Source organism: Mercurialis annua, linkage group LG3 (genome assembly GCF_937616625.2).
Source record: "Mercurialis annua linkage group LG3, ddMerAnnu1.2, whole genome shotgun sequence".
NCBI classification, from domain to species: Eukaryota; Viridiplantae; Streptophyta; class Magnoliopsida; order Malpighiales; family Euphorbiaceae; genus Mercurialis; species Mercurialis annua.
The window spans coordinates 58,568,036-58,580,496 of record NC_065572.1 but is presented as its reverse complement, the minus strand read 5'-3'; the positions used below and the strand labels follow the sequence as shown (position 1 = coordinate 58,580,496).

General features: G+C 41.7%; 1 protein-coding gene across 1 annotated transcript; it reads right to left on the bottom strand.

Annotated features, from left to right (window-relative positions):
- Positions 1-9,091: 9,091 nt before the first annotated feature.
- Positions 9,092-12,181, bottom strand: LOC126675447 (uncharacterized). Its single transcript, XM_050370088.2, has 3 exons — positions 10,369-12,181; positions 9,737-10,281; positions 9,092-9,659 (listed from the first exon to the last, which is right to left on the bottom strand). Exons 1-3 carry the CDS (start codon positions 11,261-11,263, stop codon positions 9,183-9,185), a joined length of 1,917 nt encoding a protein of 638 aa, XP_050226045.1. The 5' UTR covers positions 11,264-12,181; the 3' UTR covers positions 9,092-9,182.
- Positions 12,182-12,461: the final 280 nt, after the last annotated feature.

The following is a 12,461-nucleotide window of genomic DNA, read 5'->3' as shown; positions in this document are numbered from 1 at the left end:
TCATCCTTGTTGGAGGTTTACTGAGGGATACTACCGCGGTATCATCGGCGCTATCTCCTTCTGGTACGATTACATCGCCTTCCAACGTTGCCTTCTGCCCTGGTTTGCTTCTGTACGAGTTGGGAAGCGTAACCACTTTCACTCCGTATTCGTCCCTTACCACCGGGACCCAGGCTTTCAACATGCCTTTCTTGTGCGAAACGACGACCTCGCGGTCTCTGGGCAATCTTGCTTTAAGTTGGCCATCGTGGTGCGATACCAGTACATCCTTGTAGGACGATCGGCCGTTGGAATTTTCATCATCCTTGTGGACTACTGCCGCAGCAGATACATCGGCCGCTTGTTTTTCGATCTTCGGCATCCATACCTTCCTTACCTTGGCATTTCGCCTATCAGGTGATTTGGTGTCCGCGTCGGCCTGGTTCCTTGCCCCCAGTCTCTCGGTTATTGGCCTACTCCCGTGCTGCTCCCTGGGAGCCGAATCCGCCCCGTGATTCGCCCGTGACTCTTGTCGCAGCCTTTGCATTCGCCTCTTCTGGGTTTTCGTCATACGAGGGGTCTCCTCCGTTGGCCGAAATATCCTCCTGAATACATTAGTGGCAGGCCTCCGTTGTGGCTCATGCCTCTGCCACTGTTCTGTGGGCGATTTTGGTTTAAAGGTCTTGGGATGCTTCCTCGTGCTATCGCTTCCCTTGACTTTAAAACACGTACTGCATGATGGGCACGTCATATCTGCAGTAGGCGAGTTATATCGCTTCCTCTTCTGTTGTTGAGGTTGCCTTTTTTCTCCTCGCCACTTAGAACCATCGGTCTCTACTCTTGGCTTGGGTCTTCTTGGATTCCACTTGCTCCGTATCTGCCCTTGCTCCAGGTAGCTATCAAAGTGAGGCCGAACTGTGTTAATAGACACGTATTTGGCATCGGCCTCTTTCTTTGTTGGGAACAAAAGTTTCCCTTCGTTAATCGCCTTCTGAACCACATTTCTGAAGTTTACGCAGTTGTTCGTACTGTGCCTCCAGGAATTATGGTACTTGCAATAATCCTTACCGACTAGCTCTTCCGACGGCGGAATCGTATGTCCTTCGCTTAGGGCAATCTGCCCATCCTTCAACAGGGCATCGAATATGTCATCGGCCTTAGTCAAGTCGAATGAATACTCTTTTTGTACCACCGCGGTCTTATTCCTTTTAACAAAGCCAGGCTTTCGCAAGGCCGAACATTCCAGGGGTTTCGTCCCCAAAAATTCGGCCATGTTGACTTCATCCTCGGAACCACTATCCTCGCTATCGGACACCACGGCCACGTCAAGCTGGTCTTTGTAATAGGTCCCTTTAGATGCGCCTCTCCTCTGTTCTTTTTCCTGGAGGAGTCTTTCGTAGCTCGTCACCCTGTTTGTTAGCTCGAACAAATCACGAAACCTGTGGCCCTCGAAGTGTTCCCTCATGGCGAAACTCATCCCTCTTACCACCATGGGTACGCAATCGGCCTCTGACATTTTGGTGGAGCACCTAGTCCTGAGATTCCTAAATCGGCCGATATACTTTTCTACCGACTCACTCGGTAGCTGTGAGATTCGGGCGAGGTCAGCTAGGGTGACATCAGGTGGTGCTCTGTAAAACTCTTCATGGAAGAGGATCTCGAGATCCTTCCATGTGTCCACCGAATTGGGCGACAATCTAGAGTACCATGTGAACGCCATTTTCGTCAAAGAGCTGGCGAAAAGCCGGAGCTTCCAGAAATCGTGAGCGGCCGCTTCGCCGCATTGGGCTGAAAACCGGGCGACATGTTCAACCGTCGATTGGCCCTTCTCCTCGCCCGAAAACAAGCTGAACTCTGGCACTTTATACCCCCTTGGGAAAGGATATAACTTGTCGATCCAGTCTGGATACGGTTTCATGTACGATGGGCGAGGCATAGGCCGAAGATCCACCCCGAGCCTTTCTAGCATGTCCACGAGTTGCCCTTGATTGTATATACTTGGATCGCCCCCCTCGGAATACGATCGTTCGCCCGTGTTGGGCTCCTGGGGGTTGGCTCCAGTAGCTTCCCCTTGTGGTCTAGCTTCGCCTTGTGGGTTGGACGAGCTTGCTCCCGGATGATCGGCCCTTCCTGAGAACTCGGCCTCGTTCCTTGTTAAGAGCTTAACGGAACCATATGTATACCCCATTTTGTTGGGTTGTTGTTCGGCCGAACCACCGGGTTGACCAAAACGGCTCGGTGTTTGGTTCTGTTCGGCCCTTCTGTACCCTTGATCGTTGGCGGATTGCCCAGAGAATAATCGCCCTAGGTTCTCCATTGCCTTATTGAGGCCATCTAAGTTCCCTTGGATCTGCCTCTGGACCGACGTTTGGTCGGCCATGATGTTCCTCATTACTTCGGACATCTGATGCATAGCACCGTCGAACATTTGCTTGTTCTCTTGCGCTATTTCGCCCCTCATGGCCGAGAAGTCGGCCTGTGATAAAGAAGGGCGAGATGGAGGAAGTTGGCGTGAGTAGTCTATCATGTCATCGGTCGCGTCGTCGACCTTGTCCTTGGGTAGGCTCCCCTCGGCGTCCGTTGTATTCGGCGCCTTGCTTGATTGGTTCACCTGTTTGTCCTTGGCCATGGTTTCTGCTCTTTCCGAATCTGATTCGTCTACTATGTCACCTTCCTTCCGTTGTTGTCGGCGTATAGACCGAGCGTGCCTGGAATCGTCTTTAAAGTCCGTTTTTGTGCTAACCATAAACTGCTCCCCAGTGGAGTCGCCAAAAGATGTTCGCCTGGAAATATTCCGGACTCGAATCTTTGAATTTATAATCGGGATCGGTTTGAGGTTTGATACTTTAACGAACCTATGCAGATATTCACAGGGCTTGTTTGGTTAAAGACACTTAACCACGTGATTTAAGAAGTAATAATCTGGGAGTCACGGACTCAGGCAAGATTAATACCGAAAACTACTCCTAAATTAAAACAATCCGGAGATTGCGGGATAAAAGCACTGGGCTTGGTTTTTGATTGATTGATTTGTTGATACAAAAATAATGAAGCTCTGAGCTATTTATAGCTCCTCATAACTAAGACTCCTAATTCAACTAGGACTAAAATTCTAAAAGATAAAACACTCCTAATGAGTTACAAACTCCTAATAAGAAGAAAAAGCAATAAGTAAAAGACTTTTCGTTGGGCCCGAATCCCTTGTAAGCCCACATGAAGCTCCTATCCAGTAATTATTTGGGCCGGTGTAAACAATATTTAATAGCCAACTATAGCTAAATACAAATGTAATTTTTAAAATTTAATTAATTAATTAAATTTTAAACTTTTACCAGAAGTTTTAGCAACCATAACTGACAATCATAGTCAACTAGAATTCTGCCACTATTATTAGTAAATCATACGACTGTTCTTTTAATTAATAGTTAGAAATAGTTATATGATACTCTAACTCTAGTTAAATGCAAATATAATTCTTAAAGATTTAATCAATTAATTAAACTTTAATTTTTTTACCAGAACATAATGAAAATTAATTATTTTTAACGGGTCATAGTAATTTACATGTTAGAGACTTTTTGTTTGTTTTAACAACCATAACTACTATTACAAGTTAACTAGAATTATGCCGCTTTTACTAATGATAAGCCTGTTTTTTAATATAGATTATTGAAAATTCAAACATATATACATACGTTGTTTATTATTGTGGATTTGCATAAATGTTTATGAGAGAAAAAACAATGGGCAATACTCCTCCATCATGGCTAGATGAAAGGTTTGTAAATCGTCAATGTACATATTAGTTAATTTTCGTTCTCAATGTTAAATTTCTGAAGTTGAAAAGAATTATTGGCTTTGATAAAAAAAAGTGTGTATTTAATTCAAATTTCTTGCACCCTTAATTTTGAATTCAAAATTAATCAAATTTAAATTTTCAGATAATCATAACTTTAATATTTCATGTGTGTATCATGAATAAGTATCTAAAGATCTATTCTTTTGATTTATTAGATTAATGAATTTCGATTACATTGTGAGCATTATAATATAGATCAGTGAGCTCAATTGCACATACTTTAATTGTTAATTGATGAAAATTGTTATTTTTGAATTATTTTATGTTTTGCTTTTATTTTTAAAGAAAAAATAAAAGAAACGTTTGTAATATTTTATATAATAATTTAATTTATATTTAATATACACAACGGGTCATATGAATGTCGCTCACGTGCGTAGCACGTGGCGAAAAACTAGTACTATATATAAAAGTATGGATGGGGAGGACAGACAAATTTACTGAATAATTCTTTTCAGTTTATTATTAAATAAAAGTTTTATAGTCATTAACTAATTAGTTATTGAATTAATCACTATTGTAATTAAAGTCCTAATTAGAATAGTTAGCTAAATTGTCTCTAAATCAGTAGGAATATCTATCTTTTAGTTTGATTAATTACAAAATTAAAATATTGCATTTGGTCAATATATTATTATTTAAATTTCTATCTTATTTATTTTTAAAAATATTATTAATTATTAATAAAATTAAGTTAATTATTTAATTATGGTTATTAAAAAACCAAAAGAAGAATAAATTCAGTATGGAAAAAAATTTAATAACCGAATATATTATATTTACTTTTACAAAAATTCTTAACTAATCTAATATTAATTATAAATAAAAAATTGATATAATTATAATAAATTTACTAATATGTACATTGACGAGTTACGTGACGAGCCACGTGCATAGCACGTAATGCGAAACTAGTATCATAAAGAGATAAATAATAATAATATAACTAAACATATGAAAATCCATTAAAGTTGGTTGAATCGTTTACATACCATACGACTTAGAAACAATTTGGTCGGTTGAACGAGTTCGAGAGGAATTAAATAATGAGAATTTTAGAATTATCATACCGTAATCAAAGGCTGGTCTCTAAGTTTTCCAATTGAATCGATTGGTTCGAGCTGAATTCAATAACCATCATGACGCTAATATAATTATTTCTCATTCCGTTTTGTTTAAAAAGGAATATACCTCAATTTTTTATGTCTCATATAAAAAGGCCATATCATAATTTTGTACCAATTTATAAAAAATTCTCTCTTATTTCTCCTTTTCTCTTTTCATAATTTAATATCCACTACTCTACACATAAATTATGAGATTATAATAAATAAGGATAAAACAAAAAAAAACAATATTATAGACCTCTTAACTCATATACAAAAGAGATACATTCTTTCTTAAACGGGACAGAAAGAAATAAAGTATGCAATTTATTTAACTTTAAAAGTTTGCCGCATCAGAACATAAATAAATTTTAATTTAGAGACTTCAATTAAAAATTAAGAAATCATGGTCGCAAACATAGTAATTTTCTAATCATTATTGATGGATACCGAATCCTACTGTAAGTATAATGGAGCCGAGTTGCAGGAGATCCACTCTCAGGCGACACCGGACTCCCCCTGAAGACGGAAAGATATGAAGGAGATACCGAATCTCTAAGATTCGGTAATACATTAATAAAGACCGAATCCCACATGATCCGCCAAGAGCGCGTCAGGTCCGGGATTCGGATACACGACTAAATATGGAAACCTTGTCCTATTTGGACACGAACACTACATATGGAAGGATAAGCTCTACTTTAGGAAGATAAGACTATTTAGGAAGACGTTCCTAAATAGGACTCTTATCAGATTAAGGTAGATCTCGACAAATCAGGAGAATCCTTAAGATACGGCCGAATCCCTACAAAGTAGGATTCACCTACCTAATACAACTCTACTAGGTATATTCGACTACTATAAAAGGAGCACGAGGTATGCCTAGAATCACAATTACATCCATATACTCAAAACGCTGCTCAAAGCTCTAAACTGACTTTAGCATCGGAGAGTTAATCGGACAACCACCGTCCGGTTAGCTTCTACCCTGTTTTGCAGGTTCACTCACCGGTTCAGAAGGCAGACTCCATCAATTGGCGCCGTCTGTGGGAAAAGCTTAACTAAACTTCAAAAGAAGGAGCTTTTCTGAACTCAAATACAAATCTCATTGAAGAAGATGACTTCTGAAAGAGTAAACCTGAAAGACAAACAACCAATGGACCCAAAAAGCACTCCGGAGATAATCAACGTGACGGAAGATGGGCTTCTCAACTCCGGGGAAAAAAGCAACACCGGAGGGCTCTCTTTCTCAACACCCCAGTACCAAACTAATCCAATAAGAGGAAGCATCCCAATTGCTTTCAACCTAAGCACTGAAGAACAAGCACCAAATGCAGCGACACAAGATCCACACAGCGAAATGCTGAAAAAGATACTAGAATCTGTGCAGGCAAATCTTGACAGATTGGCTAATGAGGCCAAAAGAACAAACGACAGGCACGAAGAAACTATGAGAATGCTAAGGGAAAACTTCAGCCCTACAGCTCCCAGAAGAAGAGAAAGAACAAGAAATGCAAACCCAGGCCGATGGGAGACAAGGGCAGAAAACAACAAAAGCAAGGAACCTCGGACCAGAGGAAACGAAGAGAGGAACGAAGCAAGAAACCAGCGAGAAAAGGAGACCAGCGAAGAGGAAAGTCCTGACAGAGAAAAATCTAACGAGGAATCACCAGAGGCACCCAGAAATGAGCACAACCAGGAGGACGCCCGAAGCGGTCTGAATACGAAACGAGACGAACGAAGGGAGAAGGAAAAAGAAGATGCCCCACCAAGGAGTAAGCGACAAGAAAGAGATGCAGGGAAAGAACAAAATAAGAAAAAACACCAAGAAGGAGAGGGCGAATCGTCAGAAACACCCCAAAAAAGCAAAGCCACATATGTGGTGGAAGAAGATCTAGAAGAGAAGATCGCCAAAGCGCTCAAAAAACTAAAATCTGAAGAATTGGATATAGAGGACCTCAGGTTGAAAGGATCACCCCTCTCGCCCGAGATCATGGAGGAAACCATCCCGTACAGCATGAAGCTGCCGACCTTGCCAATTTTCAATGGGGAAGGAGACCCCCGAGACCATACCTCTAGGTTCACAGCAACCATGGGGCTACTCAGCGTATCAGACGCCATCCTCTGCAGGGTTTTCCCTACCACGCTCACGGGCACAGCCCAGAGATGGTATAACAAATTAAAACCAGGCTCGATCAAAAGCTTCGCTTCGCTTTCAACAGAATTCCTCAACAGATATCTCACAAACATCCCAGCTAAAACAACTACCAGTATCCTAAGAGCCTGTATCCAAGAAGAAGGAGAAACCCTGCGAAGCTACATCGAACGATTCAACAAGCAAGCTATGAAGATAGACAACCTGAACGTCGACATGGCGACAGAAGCATTGCGAGACGGGACGCGATTCGGAAAGCTGGTGGACAAGCTGCTAGTCAATAAACCCACAACTTTCTCAAACTTAATGGGCATAGCTCAGAAATACTTCGAGTTAGACGAAGGGCGAAGGGCGATTCGCGGAAAGGAAGCAAAAGGAAAAGAATCAAAAGAGAGATCCAGAGAAAAAACCAAGTCCAAACCTGATGACAGGAGAGGAAGACCCGAAGAAAGCAGACGATTCGCCCCCCAGACAAGATATGAATCGAGATACGATCCCAGAGATGATGAGAATAACTTCACTCCATTAAACACCAGCCGAACTAATGTCCTCATGTGGATCAAAGAAAACATCAAAAACGTGGTATGGCCACCCAAAATGAAAGCAGAAGCAAGAGACACCAGAAAGTACTGCAAATTTCACGACGATTATGGACACGAAACGGATAGCTGCAGAGACTTAAAGGTCGAGATCGAAAGAATGATCGACACAGGCGAACTGAGGAAATTTGTGGCCCGAAAAGAGAAGAGCAATGACAAGGGAGAAAAAAGAAACAGAGAAGACAAGCCAAAAGAAAAGGAAGACGAGCGCCCATCCAAAATTCTGGGAACCATACACATGATTAATGGTGGAGGGCATAGTAGCTCCACGATCAGGAGGAAGCAGAGGAAGGAAGTAATGAACATACGAGAAACTCACATGCCGCCAGTGATCTTCGATGTAGAAGACTATGAACACGTCAAAGCACCTCACAACGATGCTTTGGTAGTGACTACTATCATTGAAAATTGGAACATGGAGCGGATCCTTATCGACGAAGGAAGTGCAGTAAACCTCATGACGAATGCAGCATACAAAATGTTGGGAGGAACAGCGTCAAGGTTACGCCGAGTCCCAATTCCGCTATCAGGACTCGGTGGACCCTCCATCACCCCGCTGGGAGCAGTCACCTTGGAAGTAATAATCGGCCCAGAAAGAGGAATGAACAAGAAAATCATGTCACTATTTAACATAGTGGACATGGAATTGACATATAATGCCATCCTAGGAAGACCTTTCCTCCATGACTCGGCAGCGGTAACCAGCATCAGAGCACTGGCAATGAAGGTACCGACTGAAAAGGGAGTAGTGACGCTGAGAGGAGACCAAGGAATAGCCAAGAAGTGCTATGATGAATCAATGGTGGATCTCCAAGAAAACAAGACCGAAAAGAAGGAAGAATAGGAATGAAAAACGACCCATCATCGGTAACGACTCTCCGTCTTACCAGATGGCGTCAAATCTATCTTTAATGCTTTGTATGCCATCTTTTATCAATAAAAATTCAATTTCGCTACCATCTGATTAGCCAGACGAACCAATAAAGAAATAAAAATCAAGAACAGCCACGAATGATTAAATCAAAGACGAAAGAAGAAAAAATAAATTAAAGATCAAACTCAAGAAAAGCTAAAAGCCAAGAAAATGAGTTTAAATTAACTCAAAGCAAAATCGCCGAACCAGGCAAATCGCCACGAAAGGCTAAAAACCAAGAAAACGAGTTTAAATTAACTCAAAGCAAAATAGCCGAACCAGGCAGATCGCCACGAAAGGCTAAAAATGAGTTTAGATTAACTCAGAAAAGGCGAATCGCCAAAAAAGAGTTTAGATTAACTCGAAACAAAAACAAAAATAAAAAGAGTTTAGATTAACTCTACAAAAAGCAACGCCAAGAACAGGGTTTAGAGTAACCCTCGAGGCAAGACAAGTACATAAAGATAAGGCAAAAGCACATTTCGAAGAAAAACGAAGAAAATATATTCATAAATTGCGAATTACAAAAAGCAAAATTAATACATCAGCAAATACAATCAAAAGAAAACTACTAAACACGGTCTTTAGAAATCTTGACGAGGAGATCACGGGCGATGGCCTGGGGATCCAACCCGTTAACCCCAGAAAGATCAATATTGGGATTCTGCTCCAGAAGCTTCTTCCCAATCGCAAGGCGATACTCGCTTATCAGAGCAGAGTAAAAAGCCTTCGTATCTAGCAGACGGATGTGAAGACCTTCAACCTCCGTTCTAAGACTATCCCTCTCCCCACCAACAAGGGAATTGATCCGAATGAGCTCCTCGATCTCTTGAGTCAAGTCATCGGTCTTTTTCTCAATCACTTTCACTTGACGATCATTAATCGCATCCTGCGCCTTGAGCTGCGCCAGAAGGGAATCATGCTCTTCCAAAGAGGCCTTCAATTTCGCCCTTTCAGACTCGGAAGTCGCCAAAAGAGCAGACAGACGCTCGACCTCCTCCTCGGCACACTGTCGGCGGTCGTTCAATACCAGAACAGATTGAAGGGCCTACACACCAGAAATAAACAAATAAGAAAGCAACTGAATACAAAAAACATATTATACTCAAGAAAGAAAGCACTTACAGAGAAACCATGAAAACAAGCCAGATCGGAAAGCTCCTGACCCGGCCTACCACAGAACCACGTGACATCATCAGGAATCGCCAAAGTCCGGATATATTCCGCTAGCACTCTCGGATTCAGCAAACTGGCAGGATCCTGACCTTCGACCCATTGAACCAAGTCTGGAGCAGAAGAAGAGCTTCCAGGAAAACTCTCCCTCGTAGGAGAATCATCGACAACTCGACGTCTTTTTCTAGACGGAGAATCCGGGTCTCGACCTAGAGAAATCTCCCCCGAATCAGCAACAACAGGCCCCTCTGAGGCCACACCCCCAACTCCCCCCGAAACGATAGATGATGCTAGAGGGGGGAGTAGTGACGGAATCGCCTCGTCGCCGACTGGAACAGCCGAGTCATCACCATCATCATCATTTATAACAATAACCTCAGGCAACGCTACCTCGGCGGGAGCTAGGGGGATATCAACAGGAGCCCCATCCACGACAATGTCGCCAGGAATAACGTCGGCGATAGGAACGTCAGGACCACCCATCGGAACGTCCAAATCTACTTGAAATCCGGAAAGGAAATCGTCAGAAGAAGAAGACATCCTACAAAAGAAACATTAAAAAGAACTTAAGCAAATTAATATACCTTGAACAAAAGAGTAGCAAAGATCCGCCAAGCCTCGAGGAGGATCCTCCAAAGGAAACCATCGACTCCGAAGATGACTATTAACCAAGACATCTAAAATGGGACGCGACACAATACTACAGGAAGATATGTCAAAAGCAAGCTTTGACTCGGATAAACTTAAAGGAGAAGAATAGCTCCGAACTGGATGAGAAGAAAAACCATCCGAAAAATGAAGAAAAGCAAATTTATGATAGACAATAAAGAAGCGCCTTCGCCAGCGACTGGTTAGGCAAGGAAGATAAATACGAGATCGCCCTTCTCTACCAAGGGCGAAAACGAAGCAGCCATCACACTTCCTAAAGTCTACAAAATGATATAACACTTTGAGAGAAGGGGCACAGCCCCGGAGCCTACATGCCTCCGAAAAGGCGAGCACTACTCTAATCGTACCAGGGTAAAGTTGCCCTAGAGCAACCTTTAAATCCCTACACACTTCTACTAAAAAGGGATCCAAAGGAAACCTAAGACCAGCAGCAAATTGCTCTTCAAAAAGAACCGCCCTACAAGAAGATCCGGGAGAGTCAGACGCAGCCATGTCGGCACCGGGTAATATTACCCTATAATCAAAAGGAAAACTATACTTAAAATAGATATCTAAGACTTCATCCCTACGAAGCTTCGATCGGGTAAAAGCCATAGCAGCGCAAGCATCTTCCACTCGACTAAGAGGCATCCTAGAACAGGGAATCACAAACACAAACACAAAATAAGGATCAAACAAAAAATATATTGAAGAACACGTTGAAGAACACATCAAAGAACAACAAGTACAGAAGAAATTTCCAGAATATAAAGCATGGAGAGTATACAAAGAAGAAAGCCATATTAACATCCAAACGACGAAAGAAAACATACCTGAAAAATCTGGAGAAAATAAGTCACGAAGAATCAAACAATCAAACGAAGAACGAAAAGGAAATAGCTACAAGAAATGAGAGTAAATTCGAAAAGCAAAGTAAGAGGGAAAAGAAGAAATGCGAAGAGATTAAATACAAAACGCTTTTGAATCATTAACCGTTTAAATCATTAAATGCCGACACGTGGCAACACAGAATCTTACTAAAGAAGAAACGTCACCCACAAACATATGAAACGACTCGCCCGGAATGCAAAGCGACTCGCCCGCATAAAAGAACTCAGCTCCAAAAGAGCTAAAATCCACTAAGGCATAAATGCCAAACTACTTCAGCTCACTTGCGGGGGGGCTAATGATGGATACCGAATCCTACTGTAAGTATAATGGAGCCGAGTTGCAGGAGATCCACTCTCAGGCGACACCGGACTCCCCCTGAAGACGGAAAGATATGAAGGAGATACCGAATCTCTAAGATTCGGTAATACACTAATAAAGACCGAATCCCACATGATCCGCCAAGAGCGCGTCAGGTCCGGGATTCGGATACACGACTAAATATGGAAACCTTGTCCTATTTGGACACGAACACTACATATGGAAGGATAAGCTCTACTTTAGGAAGATAAGACTATTTAGGAAGACGTTCCTAAATAGGACTCTTATCAGATTAAGGTAGATCTCGACAAATCAGGAGAATCCTTAAGATACGGCCGAATCCCTACAAAGTAGGATTCACCTACCTAATACAACTCTACTAGGTATATTCGACTACTATAAAAGGAGCACGAGGTATGCCTAGAATCACAATTACATCCATATACTCAAAACGCTGCTCAAAGCTCTAAACTGACTTTAGCATCGGAGAGTTAATCGGACAACCACCGTCCGGTTAGCTTCTACCCTGTTTTGCAGGTTCACTCACCGGTTCAGAAGGCAGACTCCATCAATTATATATAAAAAAACATTTAGTATGGATATTGTAATTGAACAAAGGGTCAACACGCCCCCTAAACTTGTGACACAGGTTCATCTAACCCAATTTATACTTTTTTTGAGCAACTAACCCCAAAATCTTCATTTTTGGGTCAAATAACCCCTTAATTATATTTTTAAAACGCGTAAAATACAAATCGAAGGTGAGGAATGCAACAAAATAATTAAATACTCCCTTAATTGTTGCAATATAATTATCTTA

Bases quoted from the DNA above. Each gene is read 5' to 3' on its own strand.
- LOC126675447 (XM_050370088.2), bottom strand. From the start codon at position 11,263: ATGTTTTCTTTCGTCGTTTGGATGTTAATATGGCTTTCTTCTTTGTAT. The intron at 10,282-10,368 runs GTATATTAATTT...GATTTCAAGTAG, and splicing joins TTGCTACTCTTTTGTTCAAG to ATTTGGACGTTCCGATGGGT. The intron at 9,660-9,736 runs GTAAGTGCTTTC...TCTGGTGTGTAG, and splicing joins CTTGTTTTCATGGTTTCTCT to GCCCTTCAATCTGTTCTGGT.